Below are 22,285 nucleotides of genomic sequence, written 5' to 3'. Positions count from 1 at the left end.
TGACACATTTTTAGTAGATTAATTTTCAGAGCACAACAATTCATAAAATTCAGGTTTGGGGATCAAGTCAAAGATCCCTTAAAAAAGGGCTGAAGCAGCCAAAAGACTAAAACTTTGAATACTATTCAACAGCTAAACAGGGCATTTGAGGATTTTTTTTGGTAGTAGTTTAACTACTACTACGGAACTATGCATAAAAGCAATATTAGCTTGTATTTTGCAGATATTTGCTGGAGAATCTTTCCCAAACAATGGTAACTGGTTCTCTCAGAAGAGAATTTTGCCTGCCTCAGTGCTCATAATTTATTATAGCTATCATAAAAAATGTAGCTGCTTGTTATGGTAATTGTGACACAGCTATTAATGCAATAAAACCTTTACAAAAGTTATTGTTCCACGGTGAAGTATTCTCAGTGGATCTCTTGAAACAAAGAGGTGCCATTTGAGCTGACAGGGTTTCAATAAAACATGAAAATGCAGTTATACCTTCCAAATAAGCACTGTAATAAAAAATATAATGGTTATTTCTGCTAAGTCAGTTAACTAAAGGAAACTCTCATATCTGTCATTTTCCTATAATTTTTCACTGAATGTTTCAGCCACTCCAGTAGAAAAAATGATTAGGCTTGTTTTGTAGCTTCTCTAAAATTCTTGCAGTTTTATGTCAAGAGAGTAAAACATGCAACAAACATATCCTGCCTGTTATATCATAGCAACAATTTCTGTTTAATTTTCCAAAAATGTGTTGTTCACATATTTTTCTTTATTGTAGGAAATGCGTACACTTAAGATCACCAATCTGGATCCTCTTTCAAGGATCTTCTTTAAGGAATGAAGGAAGAATATTCCTGTCCATTCAAGATGGTAATGGATGGAAAGAATTTTTTTTTTTTTAATCCTGTCAGCATATACCTGATGTCCCCCCACCCCTTCCTTTATTCACAAGTTGTGAGACATTAGGATTCTATTTGTCTTCTGCCACTCCCACAGCTAGTGCATGAGCCCCATGGCTAACAAAGGTGACCCCATAGCAGAGCATGAGTGACTGCTTCCAGAGGCTTCCTCTGTCTTTCAGGAGACTCCAAGGCCAGTTTCAACCCTCAGTTGGTTTCTCTGACGTTACATCTCTACTCAGATGTTCACTTCTCTGAGTAGGGAGAGGCATACAAAACCATGCTTAGGATTTTACAAAATGGGATCTTCTCAATTCTTTGATTTTTTTTTTCCTTTTTGTGACACCAGAGCACTCATTTTTTTCACCAATGGCTGAACTATGCAATTTAAGTAATTTCAAACCTTAATAAAAATAATTACTAATAGTGCCTTGCATTTAATGATGTCAAAGTTCATTATAAGCCATACACTTTTCTTACAGAAGAAGTAAACCAAGCTTCAGCGAGGTTTAGAGCTACACCTTTAGCTGGAGGAAACTGAAAGACTTCTTTCAACGCAATAGGCTTCCAGAGATTTGCATCATTTGAAGACAGGAATTTGGATTCAGGTAAGACATGATGAGTCACTGCTTGACTTGCACACTGCATCATCCAGGAATTTTTTATTAGATGAAGCCCACCTTGACTGGACATGTTAAAATGGCAAGAATGACAATACTGTCGCAACATTTCAGACTGATCCTTCTCACCTTATCCCCATAAAGTGTTTCAATCACTCTCAAACTGTTGCCCAGACAACACTGATCTGGCTTGGAATTGCCCTCTGGCAGTATCCTTTTAATTTATACCAACAAGTGCTAGAAGCCTAATATTTAAAGCAGATTAGAGTTTGCATTTGTGGAAAAGCAATGACTAAATACAGTCTTATTGTGTTGTTCATGTTCTTTCCTTTTTCCTAGATGTAACAGCATATAGAACAGGAAGAAACTTGTGTACAAGTCTGGGAATTACTTCTACAGATATCTGTCTAAAGAAAGGTTGTTAAGTTTACATTTTGACACCTAAATAAATTATGCAACTCAAAACCACTAAGACTTCAGCAACTCTGAAAGAAAAAAGTAATTTATCTTTCAGATGAGAAGCAAATTCACATCCTGATAATTTATGATTGTTAATGATCCTGAGCACAGTAAAATTTTATATGTTTTATCAAGTTTATTTTAAAGTTATATGCCAGTACTATTTATCTTTCTGTGTACTTTCTGCTTGCCTGAGATTTTCCGGTAGTTTCAACTGAAAATATTTTTCGTAAGTTACAACGCAATTTTGAAAACCTGATGTATATGTATCCAAAAGTAGTCTCACTGATTTGATTTTAAGCTACTCACAGGTCAGATGTTTACAAGAACACACTTGGGGCATCACAAACCTAAACCTTTGCATAGTCCTGCCATATGCTTCTAATTAGAAGCACTTTCATATAAAAGAAGGGACTGTATACCTCAAAGAATTCTATGCCTGCTATTACACTGAAATAACAGAGAGTGGTACAAACAGTCATCAGGTTTTCTTGGGCTGTGGGTTGTTTGAGATGCTTATTATAAGTAAATGCTAAACAATAACAGATCTTTTCAGAAAGAGATACTCCTTACAAGGTTGAGTAGTGTTTGAGTCAGTGGAGAGTTTTCTTCCTGAAGAGGAAAAAAGTTTTTAACAAACATGCAAGTCTTTTTCTCACATTTGAGCTACATTTTGCTGAACAAAACGTATCATGACTGAGCTGTTACGAAGTTTTCTAGCTGTATTTTAGAAAACTTCAACGATGACATCATTGACTACTTACAGAAAGTTCACTTCTCTAAACACTTCTGATCTGTGGCATTTTACATGATTAAATTGTCTTGGTTATAGTGTAATTAACTTGTCTTGGTTTTAATTAGATTCCCTTGAGTTTTTTTTTTTTAATTACTTCGCAACTCAAGGAAAGCCTCATTGTGAACATTCATCTGAAAACCCTGATGTGTTTAATAACACAAGGCAAAAATATCTGTCATGGAAAATCTCATCAAATTATATTTGCAGGCATTCTTATATCTTTCAGAAAGGTTAATATCAAGCAGCTTACCTTGTCATCCAATTTCCGTGCACTGAATGAAAGTTCAACGTAGTCATCATTGCCAGACAATTCCTCAGCGATCACCTAAATGGAAAGCTACATTTGAGCTGTGCATGGTGTAATGGAAGGGGAGAACGACGCCATTTTTCAGTGTGTGAAGACTGCAGACCCCATTTAGGAAACTGAAGTGTGCAACAAGTTAATGTGTTTCTCTTTGCTGTCAGGAAGGGCATCACCTCGGTCAGCCCAGAAACCTGAATCACTTTGTGTCATGTGACTATGCCTTGTCAATCACCTGTCAATGGACAGACATCAACATCCACCAGGCATCCCTTTCCTCTGACCAAGTACTCCTCCACAGAGTGGAAAACAGAGAATTCCACAATCTCACAGTGTCCAAGGGGACAAAAAACGCTCTACAAGAGTTGTATTACTTGGGTCTAAAGCCCAATTATTTTTATGCTGCTTCAGCATCATTTGGCAAGATAAATGAAAAAAGGAGTGAAGTCACCTGTTATTAGTTGTCACAAAAGGCACATCTACAGCAGGAAAGTTCTCCTGGTATAATTTTTCTACAACTGGCAAAACAATTTGCTGTAGATGGAGTGAGAAGCAATGTAATTCTAAAATAATGCAGCATGATTCTTTCAGATGGTGTAAGCTATGTCAATAATGATGCCAGTCACTGTGCTATGCAACATTAAAAAAACCCAAAAAAACCAACTAAACCAGTTTCCTAAGTAAGCCATTTAACCAAACCTGGGATTTCTCAGTGAAAAATATTCTTTGAAACAAACCACATTATATTCTATTTGACAGCTTTAAAACTTTTTTCCCTGTTGTACATCTTCTCCCCAGGTATTAAATCTCCCAAAAGAACCTATTTCTTGGGTGTTTTATGTACATTACCACACACACGGCAGTCATGCCAGCTTCCCAGAGAGGCTGTGTCTCCATCATTTGAAGTCCTTGGGGAGCTGCAGGGACACCCCAACAACTTGTCAAACTGGCTTGGCAGCAGCTACCAACTGCACCCCAAAACATCAACCCATCAGAGGTGCATATAGCACCTCTTGTGAACCTATTTCAGAAAGGGCAGCAGCTGCCAGAGGCAAGAGACACAAAGGAAGGAGAGGTAGGAGGCCTGTGAGACCACCCTAAAGAAGATCCAGGAGGAGGCATGGAGAAAGGAATGCTGTGGGGACACAGCTGGAGATTCACTCTTTGAAGGAAGTGCTCCATGCTGGAGGAGGCACCTCTGAGTGTGTATACCCTCAGGTACGGCACATGCTGGAGCAGAGATGCCCCTGAAGGGTCTGTGGCCTGCGTGTAAGCCCAGAGCAGAGCTAAGAAAATGAGTGAAAAAAACCTCAAAGAGCAGCAAAAAAAATATCACTGTTTTCTGATCCTGACCTGTGTCACACAGCACCTCATCAAAGGGACTGAGCACAACATGAAGTGAAGGCAAAGGGAGTGAAGACCATGAAGGAGGCAGGAGAGGTGTCAGAAGTGGAGTACAGGGAAAGGGTAGGAAAAGTATTTTCCCTAAGAGGATTTTTTTTGTCTAATTTGTTTCTCTGTAGTTAAAACTTTGACTGGCAATTAATAAAATTAAGTAAAATTCCCTGAGTTGAGACCATTCTGGCTGTGACACCTCACAGCAATGAGCTATGGTGTTTCTCCATGCAAAATACTCGCAGTCACACAGAGGCGCAGATGCTTAACTGGGCATTAAAGTACCATCACACAGGCACATATGTGGTGTGTAACATCTTCCAGGCAAACATCAGCTTGCTGGAAATTTGGCCCATAGAGTCTGACACATTTCTCTTCCATGTAGTCTGATGGTTTAAAAGATCTGGTTAAGCTGTGTATGACCAACAGTGCTCTGGAATTTGCACACCAAATTTCGCAAGTATTTTTAACTGAAAATAATGAACCCACTCTTATAAAGGTTTACAGACTTCTGGCTGGAGAAGATGAACAATGTTCTGTTTCTTCCCACAGCCATATTATAAGATTGTGTGGATGAGGCATTACACAGTTAAAGGGCTAATAAAATTCCAGCAAAACTTGCTAAGATAGGAACTTTCAAAATCCTACGAAAACTCATAATTCACTACACTGAATGAGTTAGGAAACTAGTATTTCTAACTTCCATACTTGACAGACACCTGGTATGTCCCTAGATCCAGAAATAATGATAAATAATCAGTTTTAAATTATTCTGTTGAGACAAAAAACTTTTCACACAATATTTTTTGTCTGGGTTCCGTTTTCTCCCATTCAAGTAAAGTCAACTTGCTCTTTAGTATTGCTGGCCAGAAGCCAAAGCATGTAATTAAGGTCCATATTTCATGGTTATCATCCAGTGTGAGGCCAGCAGGGACTATTTACTCATTTTCTCTCATCTTCTGTTTAACACAGTGATTTAATTTTTGCCAGAACACTCCACTAACAAGCCTAATAATTTTAGTTGTACTAGAGCATTTATGTTTTCACAAGACTAAACTCTTTGGTGTTCCTCAAAGAACAGAAGGGAGGTCCAGAACACCACAGGGATGGGCGAGATGAAGTATGCCTGGTTTATCCCAGCAGGCAAACCACACCAAGTTATTTAGGGAACAAAACTCTTTCCTGGTTCTATTCAGCCAGATGAGTGGGGAACTCCTTTCCAACCCCAGACCAAAACCAAGTTTACTGTATGTATTTAAGCAAATCAATTCCCAGCCAAGCACCAAGGAAGACATCTAAGAAATCAAACTCCCTGGGCTCTCAAAAAGTATCTCATAGTCTGCTGTCTCTTTTGTGGCTGAAGGCAGAAAAAAATATCCAAACAATCAAGCCAGAAGAAACCCATCTGGCAAATCGCACATTAAGGGAAAAATTCCATCTCAATCTCATGATGCAACAGAGCAGAGATCCCCAAAGCAGAATCTTTTATTATAGCCTTCATCTTAATGCAGAGCTGCAAATGTCACAAGCATGCCAGGTTCAGCGCAGACAAGATTGATCTCCCAAGCAAGCCAGCACAGAAAAAGAGAGGTAATACACTAATTTTCAGATTTCAGGATACACATGGGGCTATAACAATCCAGTTCTTAGTTGCACTACAACACATCTAAAACTAATCTCATCAAAATTTTTTTTTCCCTTTCTTTTTTCCTAAGAAACTTGAAAAAGCCCAAGGGAAAAGAAAGATGAGGCTCCTTCATGTCTCAAGGCAGGTAAAAATTCTGCAGGTTCCAGTCCTTCAACTAAAAGTATTCAAGCAGCAGAAGTTATTTGCTGTCATCCAAGTACCTTAAAAGTACTAGTAGTAAGTATTGTGGCTTATGTACAAATCATACATTATTTGTTGCCATTTCCTTGAAACAAGCATTTGTTAGAAACAGTACCAGTCGTCAAATAAACAATTTAAATACATTTCTCAATCAAGGGTTGTTCTGATGGCTTAGCAGGATGCTTTTAGAGAGAATTAGTCACATTAGATATTTCTAAATAATTGGAAAACAAAAGCATATTTAAGACTGACTTACTGTTATAGATGACTTTCCTGCTGTGTTGCCATGTTTGAGTAAGGACTTGGAGAGCTTCCTCTGAGAAACAATCTGCATAAAAATAAAAACAAAGGGAAAAATAAGTAGAATGTGTAGTAAATACATGGTTTATTGTGATTTCAATCTTATGTTGCTTTTTTTTTTTCTTTTTTTCTTTTCATATCAAGGTACTTTCTCAATCCATGATCGGAGTTAACACAGTAAGACCACAACCAACAGGAAAGGTCCCCCAGGAAGCCTGCACAGGATGCGATGGAAGGACAAAACAAGCAGCTGGGGTGAAGCAGAATGGGGAGAACACAATTCACTGCATCAAACAGAATAGTGAGAAACACATAGCATTTCCTTAAGTATTGCAATGATGGTGACAGAGGACAGAAGTAAGATTTAAGCAGACTTAAAAGACAATAAGAAGAGAGCTGTACACAGCAAATCTATCAGATACCTCCAAAACTCATTTATTTTTATAGGAAACTGAAGTCCATTTAAAATGAGAAGGCATTTATTCTATTTCAAAATATCAGCAACTCTAAATTCAGGGAAGAAGCAAGCAAGCTGCCCCATATTCCAGTTCCAAAATCATCTCCTTTGCTTACCAGGTACCAGATCTCCCCTAGAACTCAGCAAAATGAACTTGGTCATTAACCAAATTATAAATGTTCTTCAAATAAATGGCATCAGAGGAACCCTGACAAAAGATGTTATTTTCCATATCAATAATAACTAGCATTTTCTTACGATTTTGAAACATTTAAAACCAGACCAGCAAAAGTATTAGAAAAGGAATAAACCTTACAATAATGCAGAACTGCTAAGCTATAGTGATGACCCAGTGTGTTAGTCACTAGTAAAGTTAATACTATATTAATTTATTTATTTTGTAATTGGAAAACTTCCAAATGTAGACAGATGTAAAGGTAACTCAAACACTGCTTAGAAATCACAGTATTATTTGTAATCTGACAAAACTGTAGTAGGATTGTGCTGTGCAGATACTGAGCAAAAGATTGATTGTGTCCTAAGAAAAACCCTAACCTCTTGAAAGTGGCTTTTCTACTAGTAGTAGTCCTTTCCACCTTTCCACATCCAACAGTACTTGGACAACTTCATCCAGACAGCTGATGGAAATAATCCACAAATAGACTTCTTTGGCAAAATATGCCGAAATACTAGTTGTAAAAGAAAGGTAATCACAAAGTGACAAGGAGAGTTCCAAGCCCTCAATGAGAGTCCTGGACATCATACATATTTCAGCAATAAACCACATCAGTAGGTCATGGCCAGAACTGGAGGAGTGTGAGTAATGCAAAGTTGCAGCCAGGCAAAAAAGGTGCTGTGAGACAGGAGTGAATCGGATGCACATGCTAGCCTAACATCACTGTGGAGAAACATGCTTGGCCCATCAATTTGCTGAACTGAACAGAAAAGCAAAAGCTGCGCCTCAGATTATCCTCAGCTACAGTTGCAATACAAGCAGCAAGACAGAAGCAAGTTTTAAACAGGTTTTAAATGTGAGATAGGAGAACCACCATATGACAGGACAGCACATCTGGAATCACCGTGACCAGCTTCTTGTTCCTACTGCAGTTATAGCTGACAGGGGTGTGTCTAATCAGTTCTTAAAGACATCCAGAGGCAGAGGGAAACACACTCTCCTCTGGAAATTTATTACTGTATTCATTATCCTTACGTAAATGTATTTTCCTAACAGCTAATCCAATTCTCTGCAGTTTAAGTCCATTACTTCTATCTAATGCACCATGAATAGGTAAAACAATCTTTTTTCCTTTTTTTGGGCAATCTTTGTATCTGAAGACTATTACCAACTCCCCACAGTCTTCTTTACTACCTGACCTGAGTTTGTCCTATCTTTCCCTCTTGACCAAATTTCCTAGCCCTCAAACCATTCTCTCTGCTCTTTGATGAGCCTTCATGGACTGGCTCATAAACACTCCAAGAATAATGCTCAAAATTGGGCATAATAGCCCTGGTCCTTCCCATGAGAAGCAAGAAGAGCTTTTCATTGCAAGGCTGATACACTCCAGAATAACATTTACCTTATTTTAAGACCATGGTACTGTTAACTAATGTTCATAATAGGACCATTTCAGATTGCCAGCTGCATTTTTGCAGCTGGCTATTACTTAAATGAATAATTTGACACTCCTTTTTGGACTGCCTTCCATAATGCCATCTGTTGCCAACATCTCACTCAATTTTCCAAACTAACTTTTGGATTTCAACTCTAATGTTGGCCAGTGGCAACAACAGACAGAACTACAAGTAAGATGACAGTATTGCTAGGATTTAGAAGTTCTTTTTCTTCCCTAGAATCTTGGAAATACTATTTGCTGTGACATTTTAAATCATCCCTACATCTATTTTCTTGCCATCTAAACAGGTTCAAGTACAAATCATTACACTTCTGTGAACTGTGAGATGCAATTTAAAAAATCGTGTTTGAGATTCTCAGATAGGAGGCAATACAGAAATATGACAGATTATTCTTAATACGTAATTAAATTATGGGTTCTGTACCAGCCAGATAATGAATTATGGCAGCTGAGGAGCAGGGTCCATTTATCTCCATGGGCTCTCCCTCCTTCCCCAAGATGCACAGGCAACTTTGTAAAATACATTAAATTTTTCCAATGAAAGCTGTGGGTGTTGTCTACTAGAAACCTGTCCAGACATCTTACATATAGATAGCCATGGTATGAGAAAGAACTTGGGTGGGAACCCATCCTTCAGTAGCCTCCTTTAGAGACAGCAGGACTTCTCCCCCTGAGCTACCCAAACTTTTCCAGCTCCCTTTGCTGCCTTCCAAAGGGTCACAGCTTTCATGAGGCGTTGCACAGCTTGGGAGCTCCTGTGCAGGTGGCAGATAGACGGCTCGCAGTTCCAGAGGGGATAATCTACTCTGACGTTCTCATTAGCAGACTGCATTAGTAACACTCGCTCTCTAAGCCAGAAGCATCGTTCTGACCCAGTGAGCTCTCTGCATATGTGAATATGGGTATTTGGGTGCAAGTGTTTACCAGCTGTTAATTAAGTGGCCACTAAGAACAATCCTCCATCTGGCAACAATGTGCCAACATCACTGCCTCAAACTGTAATTGTAATTGCAATAACTGTAAAGAAGTCTATTTTCCATAGCAGTAAATTGACTTTTTTGTTCATGCACTGTACAAAACAGTTCTCACTGGTTAAAAGAACAACTTCTATGGAAGCTGCCATCAATTACCTATCACATTTCTGTTAACATCTCAATGCAAATCTTCTTCTGAACATTATTATACAAAGCATTTGCTGACCTGATTGTCAAACAGCAAATCCTAAACAATGATAACTTGAGGGACTAGCAAGCATTAGTCTTAGTTCAGAGTTACAGAGACAGCTGATCTAGCAAAATGTCTTAGAAGAAAGTAATTGACCATAGGTCTTTCATTTGTCAGGAGTCTTCATCTTGACCCTGACTTCAAAACCTTGCAATTTAAAACTTCTGCTTCAGGGAAAAAAGTTTCATCCAAAACTGATGGGAAGAAGTGCAGAAAGTAAATGTCTCTCTTCTTTCTAAAACTCGAATAGTAGAACTGAGTTCAGCCCTAGTAAACCTCAATTACATTTCCAGAACATGCATTTTCATGAACATTTTATTAGAAAAATGACCTACCAGTGAACAAATGGATGTAGAAAATGGTCCTTGTTGAGGCTGGAATAATTTTCTTCTTTGTAGATGGTACAGGCTGTGTTTTGGATTTAGTATGAGAATAATGTTGATAACACACTGACGTTTTGGTTGTTGCTAAGTAGTGCTTTACTCTGTATCAAGGACCTTTCAGTTTCCCATGCTTTGCCAGAGAGGAGGTGCACAAAAAACCAGGAGGGAAGATAGCCAGGATGGCTGACGTGAACGACCCAAAGGATATTTCATACTGTACACTGCCATGTTCAGTATATAAACTGGGGAGAGTTGGCTGAGAGCTGCTGATTGCTGCTAAGGGATGGGCTGGGCATCAGTCATCAGGTGGTAACTGATTGTACTATGTATCACTTCCTTCTCTTGGGTTTTACTTTCCTCTCTCCCTCTCCTTTTCATTACAGGTATTGTTATAATAAATAAAATTTTATTTCAATTATTAAACTGTTCTTATCTCAACCCATGAAGTTTGTCTTTTCTTTCTGATTCTCCTCCCCACTGTGGCAGGGATGGGGCAAGGCGGGTGTAAACAAGCAACTGCATGGTGCTTAGTTGCCAGCTGGGGTTAAACAACAACAATGCTTTTTAGTGCTCAGTGTGCCTCTCATACAAAGACCAGACCTCAGAGATTTAAGAGGTGAGACTAAGAGAAGTGAAGTCAAGTTCATTTTCAGCTACATACAAACTACTACCCAGTTCTGGCCTAAGAGCACCACATGTCCAATAAAACATCATACTGGATGTGTTTGCACAAGGTGGAAATAAGAACAGAATGTAAAAGCCACTGCTCCATTTCTGAGAGGAAGGATATGGATATGAAATTACTCTTGTTTATCAAATATCCAACCATCTCAACAGAACATCATCTCAACTAGATTTCTGGTCTGCAGTGATAAGGGATGTCAGCCCTGTGGTGAGATGGAAGTGAGAAATTCCCTTTGAGATGATCTTAATTTTCCTTATTACATACAAGCCCTTACAGGTTAACGACAGATGCTCAATATTACTGTAGAGAAATCTGGATTCACATCTCCATTTGATCCTATTTCCAATTTAAAATACCTAAAAGAGGCTTTGCACTTTTTTTTTTCCATTATTTTGAAAGTATGAACAGATGCAAGACTCTAGATAAAAGCACCAAGGCGCTGACACCAGCTGTGTACCGAGCATTGCTCAGCAGTCACTGAGAGACAAGGAATCTGATGAAGGTTTGCTCTCTCCTATGCCTGAGTCGTGACTAATCAGCATTGTGTAAGATGAGATGTGAAATATAATGACTTGTTTTACCTGGCTTGTTTAAGAAACTTCTAAAATATCTTTCTCTAGGTGGTCCTTTCTTAACCAAATATAGGGATAACTTTCAAAAATACCATACAGAATTCCCAACACTCATAAATTGAGTGGAAAACAAGATTTCAATATGGCTTTTTAACCAGGTTATTTCAACAGCATTGATTCAGCTTGCAAGGTACCACCCTGAGCCAGAGGTCAAGTGTTGCAAATTCTTTATTTGGATTGTCTTCTTCTACACACTGGACTTTCTTACAGGAACCCCAAATTTAGTTATTTACACAGACAGATTAAGCACGAATTTCCTTCAATCACAATAGTACACAACTTGAAGAAGTCTTTGTATCTCTTCCTTGCTAGCTGGGATAGCCAGAGAACTAACTTTTATTTCCTAGCACCTCTGTGTTAATTCTTGTCCCAGATGTGTTATTCCTGTTATATGGACTTTCATAGTTGCTCAGCTTTCTTCTAGCCAACCTAACTCTTTTCAGGACTGCAAAGAGCACCTAGGCACAGTTTAGTAGCATTTTTCCCTTGATCCAAATGCCTTTTACACAGACTGAATCTTCATGATCAAATACATTAAAGTGCAGAGCCCTTGGTGGTAAACATACCTGGATCCTGGAGAAGCAATCTCCCCCCAAACAGCAGTGGTACATATAGAAACAGAGTGTTTTTCTAACAGCATCCCCTAGAACCATGTTGATATATCAAGGAAAGAAAAGTAGCGATCGTACTCTTTCAAAAAAACATGTCTCAAATCTTTCACCAACCCTTATGTCATTGTTTAACCCCAGCCAGCTGCTAAGCCCCACACAGTCACTGCTTTACTCCACCCCAGCGAGATAGGGGAGAGAATGAGAGAAGTGATAAAAACTCATCGGTTGAGACAGTAACAATTTAATAGGTAAAGCAACTGGTATCTTGCCAAGTTTGGGTGGGGATTTTAACATATATAATTAAAATGACTTGACTATATTCACAAAATCCTTTTAATCCTTGATGCACAGCAAGGGAAGGATTCTGTGGTAGATAAAACTTGGGACATAACCATATCAAAAGTATTTGCCAGTTATGCTACATGTCTCTTAAGCTCCTCCCTTCTAGCATAAAAGTACAACCTTTAAAGCACTTTTTTTCACTGTTACAAAGCCTCCCAAATGAAGGACAGCAATACTTTCATGATATTGCTGTAAGTGGAATGATGCAACCAGAGTGACTAGACAAATGAGTGGAGATTTAACATTTGTAAAATGTATTCTGAAGCTTGTAAATTAAAATATTAGTGCACTCTTACTATAATCCACTCAAGTCAGATACTGTTAAGCCTCTAAACACCCACAAACATAATGTCAGACCTTAATGGCATTTCACCTGTACAGGTGAATAATGAAAGAAACCACAGGCAGCAGAAGTAACTCTGCCTTGCAGTGTAAAAACTCTTTCTCCTACTTCATGCATTGCTCTTTAGCCTGGTTTGTGACAAAGCATGATTTATACAACTCTGATGTGCTTGTGTTTATCTTGCTATCTATCCCCCAGCTGCTTTTGAACCCACCAAATAATTTTTGTGAATGGTGGCACATAGTTGCAGATGCACCAAGCACACTACATTTCAACATGAAGAGAGACCAGACGTTATGTAAATGCTGGTGACCGCACTCCACTCTCATGGACAAAAAGGTTTGGGGAATGCATCACAGATACCGAGAAATCACTTCAAGAGAACGAGTTCAGATGTACAGGTCTCCAGTGAAGAAAGTTTCGTTCTGTCTAACTGCTCACAGAATTCTTGTTCCTTGGTAGAGCCAGTTTTAGTGCTATAATTATCCTCTCTGTACATATGATTCTTCCTGTACCATACTCACCATTCTTCAAGATTTCTTTTGTTTGCTATAGTATTGTTCAGCTCAAAGTCTATTTACAGCTGAATTATACCTCTCCCTTTGTTAAAGACCTGTACCTGAAAATAGTCAATCAAAACAGAACACTGAGAAAAAAAGATACGTCTATCACAAGAGGAATAATGTTATTACAGGAAATATCTTATCAATAGCTTAAAAGGTCTTTGAATTTAATTAGTGTGTAGAGTAGCAGCCCTTTTAGAATTAGTCATAATAATATCTCGTGATAATAGCAAACTAAATTTTAAATTACTTTTCTAAAGACTGCTACAGTAATTCATACTAAAAGATAAAGCATGCAAAAACAAAGCAGTACAAACTGTGCAAGAAATTTCATTAACTATAGCAAGATTCATCTAGAACAGAAAATCTTGCAGCTTCAGAGATCATGCTGCAATGGCAAACCAAGAGCATCCTGCAGATAACTGAGGTGCTGAAAGGGTTAGGCAAAGTTAGGGAGAGTACTGTGTTCATTATTTGCTTCTGCTCTGAGTCAATGCGGGTAGAAAATGACATTCACATCTAATAAAATACATTATTCATCCCACTAATGAATTGAGTAACTTCATTTGGAGGAGATCAAAGGCCAAGTATTTAAAGGTACCTAGATACCTAAGGAGGCACACAGACATCTAATGAGATTTAGGAATTCAAATACCTTGAAAAAACTGGTCCTGTGTCTTTTGCACCACAGAAGCCATCAACAGTCTGTTAAACAAATATTCTCCTGCGACCTGTTTCAGTTTAATTAATTCAGGTGCAATCATGACTCTTTTAGCCTTTCTCTAATTCAAGAGCAAGGGGATTTGCAATGGCTGAAATTGAACTAATAATCAGTCATCTTTTTCAAGTGCATAATCTGCTAATGACATATATTATTAAAAGCACACGAGAAACAATTATGCTCATTACCAAGAAGGAAGATTTTCAATCCAATTTGTACACAAATGTGTGTATGGGTAATTTTAAGTCTCAGAATAATACTTGAAAATGTTCTTGACAGGAAAAGATTTCCATCTCTGCAGTTCTCTTCTGTTACTAGTTGAGCAAATAACAGAGTAACAATATTTTAACACTTCTGTAAATTAAAAGAAACTAAACAAGGAATGGAATCCCAAATTTGAAAATAGCAAAGTCCAGCCATGGTTAAGTAATGGAAGAAAAGCCACAAAAGCTATTCCCACAAAATATGTCACAGAGAATAACCCAACCCACAGAGCTGGGGTGGTTCACAGCATTTAAGAAATAAAAACTTCACTGGTTCCCACAATTTAATGACGTTGCATGCACAGCTGAGCAGTAATTAAGAATGTCTTGGCAATGTGAGTTTGTTTAGTTCTCATCAGAAAATGGCTATTCATTGAAATAGTTTTCGTGAAAAGAACAGACTAAAATTTCTGGGTGAAACTTCAGAGATAAAAAGTCTTTCTAAGCCACCCACCTGATACTTATTTACTGTGTGGTTAAGAAGTTAACTTTGGGTATTAGAAAGTTTGAGCCCTTACTGTACTAAATGATGCAATTTCAATGTTCTATAAAATTAATGGAATATAAATCTGAATGGTTCCAATAACAGAGCTTTAGAAGCTCATGACATATGAAGGCACTAACATATAAGCAGAATAGGACATGGATTTGGGGGTTTGCTGTCTGTATTGGGTTCATTTCCCCACAGCAGCCCTCACAGGTCTGTGCTGTGCATTGGTAGCTGGAAAGGTGTTGATAACACACCAGGGTTTGGCTACTGCTGAGCAGGGCTGGCACAGCATCAGTACTGTCTCTCAACATTTCCCCCTCATCAGGGGGTTGGGGATGAGAAAGATCCTGGGAGGCCAGCTCACCCAAATTAACAAAAGGGATATTCTACACCATGCACCCCAGTCAAGGTCAAACCACCACACTACCACTGTTGAATACCACGAAAATCAGACTGTTAAATTTCTGACTGTGCTTTTCCATCTAATATTTTTCCCCACTGTTTTTTTTTCACATACATAAACCTATCAAATAAAAATCAATCTATCTCCTGACATTCAAACAATCACAGATTTTGTGAGCCAAAAAGCAACAGAAATACAAAACCCTCAGTGATTACATGGGGATTCAGTTGGAGGTGATTAGTCTGGGTGAATGGAGTGCCTGAAGACTTTTCCTAGGAACAAGGAAGAGGCAAGAGAAAAAGAGAAAAGAGAAAGGGAAGAATCTACTCTCCATAGTTACAGACAACATCCGTAAAACCATGACCAGGCATAAACTGATTCATAGCATCTAAAGCACCTGTAGGACAGCAAGAGGTCACCTTTACAGAGGGACACCCCAACTAAAATATTACTGGTTGTGATTTCACTGCCTATCACTACAAAGCTGTGCAGGTGCCTCCGCTTGCCAGTGCCAGTGCAAAGAAGAGCAACTATTTAGAGTGAATCAAACAGTTAGAAGATTAGTGGGCAGATGCACAGCCTGATGGAGCGTCCCAAGCCATTTCTGCTGAAGCAGAAATCACAATGCCAAACCACTGCTCTACCACAAAACTCCCACTCCAACCAGTGAGAGCTGTCATCTACAGCAGCAGCTCAAGAAGGCTGATATTACTGCCTTCCTCCCTAAGCAAGACCAGCTAAACTAAGTCATCTCTGCTCTGGTTATTTTCACTTTGCAAATCCAGGCTTTCTTTTGCCACTTGAAAGCTACTAAAAGTGTTTGCAAATGTTTCCACGTGATACAGGAGTGAGGGCTCATTATGACTCTGCTTACGCAGAGGAAGCCATCACCATTGTGAGGGTGCCAAACACTAGGACAAAACCCAGAGAGGCTGTGATAGCTTCATCCTTGGAGACATTCAAGACCGGACTAGACAAGCCCCTGAGCAATCTGCTCTAATCCGTTTTGAGCAGCAGATTGAACTGGAGACTCCAGGGATACCTCTTCACTTAAATTACTTTATGATTTGAACAGGAAGAGTACACATTCCCAAATGTCTATGCCGCTTCCTTTTGTGGTACTTCAAGTAAGCCCCACTAAGGATTTGTTCCAGACACACCACCTGGAGCAATGCATCCAGTTTTGGGTCTCCAGAAGAGTGCCATGGAGCGGTGGTCAGAGGGCTGGAGCACCTCTCCTCATGGAGACAGGCTGAGAGAGTTGGGATTCAGCCTGGAGAAGAGAAGGTTCTGGGGCAACCTCAGAGCACCTTCCCATACCTAAAGGGGGCTACAAGAGAGATGGAAAGGGACTTCTTACAAAAGCATGGAGTGACAGGACAAGGGGTGATGACTTTAAACTGAAAGAGAGTGGATTTAGACTAGATATTAGAACTAATTTCACTATGAGGGTGGTGACCCATTGGAACAGGTTGCCCAGAGAAGTTGTGGATGCCCCATTGCTGGAAGTGTTCAACGCCAGGATGGATGAGGCTTGGAGCAACCTGGTCTAGTGGAAGGTGTCCCTGCCCATGGCATGGGAGTTGGAATTAGATGGTCTTTAAGGACCTTTCCAACCAAACCCTGTTGGGATTCTATGAATCTGATTTCACAAATATGCTCCCACTTAAGAATAATTCCTGTGAGGTTACAAGCAAAACACATACAGTTTCCTTGCTTAAATAGCTACCATATGACTGTACAACTTAATTGTTACACCCTGGTATTATTAGATATTAGTTTTATGCATTTAATTAGAAATAAAATGCAAAATGAAATATAATAACATATTTTTAAAAAGTACAGTTTTTAGCTATGCACCTTAACCTACCATTTAACAATGTCACTTTAATTAAACAATTTAACAATTAAACTGTAGAGAATTTGTTAATATTCTGCCAATCTGCACATTACCAGGACACTCAAGAAGCTGGGAAACTGAAAGAGCCTTTCTCAGTAGAAGGAACAGCATTGTAGTACTTAAGAACACACACAAAAATCCCCCCATAACACCTCACACTAAGCCTCCTCCTGTCAAACCCTTCAAGAGATAATCTGCTATTGTTTTGTTTGAAAGGGTGACTTTTAAGTGTGATGGACCAAACAAATCACTTTGAGGAAATGTCTCTATTTAGCATGCTGATATTTATGTAACTACACTCATCAGGTATCTATCTATAACCATTTGTTCTACTGTGTTTAAATGCTGTGGCACTGGAAATTCCTGTTGACAAATCTGCTCTTCACATCCAGGTATGAGTGACTGCATGCCAGGATGCTGCCAACCACAGTATTTACCAGCAGAGGCACAGAATTCACTTGTCCTGGCAAGAGCAGTATAAATAAATCCTGCTGAAAATCCAGTGGGATGTCTCTGAACAGTGTATGGCTCAGGATCTAACAACCTATAAGTCACTGACTTTATCACACTCCTGGAACACAGATTTATTAAAACATTTGGAAGGAGATTAGGGACACCTTCCAAAGGAACCCATTTTTCGTCATTCGCACCAAGACCCCAAATTTCTGACAAACAAATACCTATTGGGTAGGCTACATGTGGGACTGAGATCAGAATAAAGAGAAAAGACACTCCTCTCTGTGAGCTTACTGTATAATTGTGCTATTGTCTTTCCCAGCATTTATTATTCCTACTAATTTTGGTTTGAATACAAGTATTACATGATTTGGGTAAACATGCAGGTTTACCACACATCTAAGTGATGATCTACAAACAGGTACAGGTAGCAGTGAATCTCTTAGAGATCAACTATTACCTAGAAGAGAGCAATAGAAGTTGACACTTTTATGGGGGGTGGGAAGAGCATCAGTCTTTTCAGAGTATGCCTAAAAATCTACAACCTTCCTGGATGTCTCAGACAAGACCTACTTGCAATGGGAAAGTGAGTTGGGAAGCAGGCACTCACTCTCACACAAAATTCTCTTTTATTCAGGCATTAAAGTAATGTAGAAAAGCAAACTCATGTCAAAATTATCTCAAGAAAAGCCATGGGTCTATTATCATCATTAAAAAAATGTTGTAATTACAACATACAGCTAAGCAAGACTGTAAAGCTCCATATGTACAGCCTGTGCTGCAGGATTTTCACAAAGGCTTTACTTGGATGACAATTCCAGTGCTACTATTTTGGGGGGGGATTTAAAATCAGTTTTAAATTGAAAAAAGGTTAAAAACTAGAAAAGGGGGGGAGGGAGCACCACTAAAAAAAGTCTAAGTACAGAGTCCTCCAGGCTACATTACTATGAACAGAATTCACACTGTTATTTTTTCTTGGTTACCATTAAAATCACACTGCAACCAACCCAGCTGTGTGCTATTTATAGAGATCAAATCATTATAAAGACATTTATGCTACGGGCAGCAGCAGTGACATTTTTTCCCCCTTCTTTTTCAAGCCAATTAAGTGAGAAGAACATTATAATAACATTTTGCTTTGTTTCCCATTCCCCTTGGTGTTATAGGATAGCTTATTTTCATTGATTAAGACCACAGGAATTCTGTCAAAAGGAACAGACTTTATAGTGCACTGTAAATATCCAAAATACCAGCATCTTTATTTTGAGCTTCCAATTTAGTAAATACATATATTTCATATTATTTCTCTGTCTGAGAGGACTTTTCCTCATCCAGCATGTTTGGCACAATAGCTTTGGTAAGAAAATCAAAGTGATTCAGGTGTGGTGGGGCTGAGGGAGGAGCAACAAAAGGTGAGAAGACAGGAAACAAAAGCATTGCAAAATCTTCCATGACAAGCTATCATGTTCAGAATACAAACTTATGTGGAAGCACTACAAAGGAGAATCTAAACAAAAGCCTTCCTGCTCTTGGCACACAAGTTACCACAGCATGGAAAGCAAATTTATATTCAGCTCAGTGAAACTTGGCATTGCCATTATGGACAGAGCAGCAATCTGTGTTGTGAAACCGTGCATGACAAAAACTTTGCCAGTCTGAAATAAACTATGATACCTGGGACCCTGTAGGGTGCTACCAGTCAGCAGTATGGGAACGCACTACAGAGTTGGCTCTGATGACCTCTAGATATTGATCTTGTGGGTAGGACTCATCACCCTTAAGTTTAGTAATCGAAAAAGTTAAGTATCTCCCCTAAGCCAGCTGTCTAGACTCTCTTGACAACTAATGAGGAAAGACAGGTATCTCTTGAAGACAATTTATCCTAATCTATGATAGGTGTCTCAGAATGAATCAATTGCTGGAACTGTCTGTTTCTCTCCACTGAACCAAAGATGGAAATCAGAAGAGTAACTTAGTCTAGACACCTAACTTTTGGATGACTGAGAGTCAGGGAGATGAATCCAACCCTATCTCTCTATTTGCCACATCACCAGGCACTACCTCATGAGAATAAAGTATATTTTTAAGTGTTTCTTGGACTTGGAACTTGCTGTAAATCCCATATAATGTTAGGAACAACAACTTTCTCCTAAATCAGTCTATTTTCCAACACTGGTCTAATGAGCATCAGCTTTCACTGTCCAAGGCCAATCACTGATGCTCCATTTCCTATAAGCACTGGCTGACTTGAAGCTGTACTACAGTAGTAAAACAAACCAGCAGAAGTTGTCAGTTACCCCATTCAAAGCACTGATGAAGAATTTCGCCATGAATGACAAATCTCACCCATCAGTCAGTCAACAAAGCAACATATTTCATATATATATACAAAAAAATGAGCAACGAAGGGGGAAAATGGCAGTGACACTTACTTGTCCAAGAGTGCACTCCATGCCACCGAGAAAATCTGCTTCCTTCAGCCCGTTGTGATTGCTGCTAATGTCATGGACTTCAAACCGCAATCGCTGCACCTCTTCAAAATAGAAGTCCACCGTGAACAGCTTGGAGAAGACGGGATTTATACAGGTTCGAATCACTTCTGTCCTGTCAACCTGTCAATTCAAAAAAGAGGTCACATGAGTGGCTTCTCTTTCTGCCATTGACGGACAACCATGAGCTCCTCAAATACACTGTGCTCATTTATCAGGACTGACAGCTGGGACTGTGACCACAGACAGTCCTGTTTGTACTGTCAGCAGCAGCTGCTGTTTCTGTGCTGGGCTGACCAAAAACACAAGATAAGGCCACCTTCCCTTGCCTCTCCCTTCCAGCAAGTCTTTGGCAGAATAACTGAGAAACAAACTATAGAATAAATACAGAATTTACATCTCCAGCAGTACCCATCCATCAGTACAAAACAGCAGCAACTAAACTAAGCATCAAACTAAATGGAAAAGAGAGTAACACCACCAATAATAACTCATTTCAGACAATTTGCATGATTAAGAAGTGGAGAACTGGATCCACAGCAACATCTTTTCTTAAAAGTATATAAATTTTTCCATGCTGCTAAGCTGCATCCCAAGAATCTGATGGGTTGTACTGTTTATTCCTACCTCTGAGTCTTAAAACTTCTAAAGAAACGTCATTAAATCTATATTGTTATTTCTTTTTTAAAAAAGTGTTCATAGAGTACTTTCTAGTTCTCTTAAAATGTAGTACTTGGGTTTCCTACTTTTGAAATAGGCCTTTGCTATTTTTCATTATGATGCATCATTGGTGACAACGTAAGCAATGAAGCAATTTCCTTTTTTCCACTCTCTTTGCCCTGGCACAGAAAAAAACTTAATAATTCTGTAAGATTAAAGGAACTGATCCTGAAATGAAGTAGGACTTGGGCACATCAGTCACTAGATAGGAGGTGGCTGGTGTGCCATGGAACAGACAAATTAAATTGCTCAGAGGAAGAGTGATGAGATCCTTTGTCTGATTCCTGATCAGGAACATCTGTTGTGCAAAAAATGACAGCCGCTTGCTTCACTTTTCAGAGCTTATAATGCATTAGCCTTGCTAGTAGTTATCGGCAAGGACGCAAAGAGTCAAGTAAATCAAAAGCAGGAGAAAAAATGAACAGTTCCTGGTAGAACATTTATTTTACTGCTCATCATAGGTGTCGGATTGACAGCTCTGACAGTTGAAATCCTTTAGCAAGTCATCAAACAGATGCTACCAGTCACGGAATAGACCCAAACCAGTGTTACCATTGCTGCCTTCTCACACAGCTGTGTCAATGTGCTCTGACTATGCCAGAATGAAACCATCACAAAAAGGAAAGCAACCTTACTTACAAATTCATTCTTAATGTATTTGCTTAGACTAGCTGAAAATGATGGGTTTGGTATCAGTCATCAAAAGAATAATAAGAATAATGTAAGGTGAGAAAGGATACCAGCTACCTTCATTCAGATGCTGGTCTATCTCAAAAATTTTTGTTATCTCCACTAGCAACCAGTATGACTCCACCATTACTGCTACAACGAGAAATACTTCTTATGTCAGATAACGATGACTAATCAGTTCACTGAGATGCTCCTGAGATCTCTTCTAAGTGAAAAGTGATTTGTTTCACTTGCAGAAGAGTGGTCATTTCATGAACTAGTGCTTCAGCAGACCCAATAATCAAAACATTTAAATGACTGCTTTTAAATTTTTCTTCATAGCCATAGCAATCTGCTGAACTCATTCCTTGCAAGTGCATAAACTGTTAAGTGACATCATTTTAATTGCTTCATTGGTACAGCAGATCTCAGGCAGTAACTGAAGTTTCTGTTATTGTTTCACTTCATCTCTTCCTTTCTGCTGGAAAGGGTTCTCCACTGTGAAATACATCAAGATTTACACTTGCACTCAACACAGGTTAAATACGTGGCTGCTCAAGGGAGTAAAGTGCCTGAAAATGGAGGCACCGGTCTGCACACAGGGACATTAAGAATTTCAGTCTCACACAGAGATAAGACATTGTTTGCTTTTTCCAGTCTGTGATTGACTGACATCCTTCCCTTGACAGACACCATACTGAAATATAG

General features: G+C 38.9%; 1 protein-coding gene across 3 annotated transcripts in view; it reads right to left on the bottom strand.

The window, feature by feature from the left end:
- Nucleotides 1-22,285, bottom strand: part of CPNE4 (copine 4) — a 229,594-nt gene that overhangs the window by 90,931 nt on the left and 116,378 nt on the right. For all 3 annotated transcript variants that reach the window (XM_048300558.1, XM_048300539.1, XM_048300549.1), the window contains 3 exons: nucleotides 20,132-20,311; nucleotides 6,549-6,620; nucleotides 3,019-3,093 (listed from right to left, as the gene is read on the bottom strand). In XM_048300558.1, the coding sequence (XP_048156515.1) occupies nucleotides 3,019-3,093; nucleotides 6,549-6,620; nucleotides 20,132-20,311 (327 nt within the window). The remainder of the gene's footprint in view (nucleotides 1-3,018; nucleotides 3,094-6,548; nucleotides 6,621-20,131; nucleotides 20,312-22,285) is intronic.

Source organism: Corvus hawaiiensis, chromosome 1 (assembly GCF_020740725.1).
Source record: "Corvus hawaiiensis isolate bCorHaw1 chromosome 1, bCorHaw1.pri.cur, whole genome shotgun sequence".
Lineage (NCBI taxonomy): Eukaryota > Metazoa > Chordata > Aves > Passeriformes > Corvidae > Corvus > Corvus hawaiiensis.
Note: the sequence above shows the minus strand (reverse complement) of the source record. Positions and strands in the feature narration are given on the sequence as shown.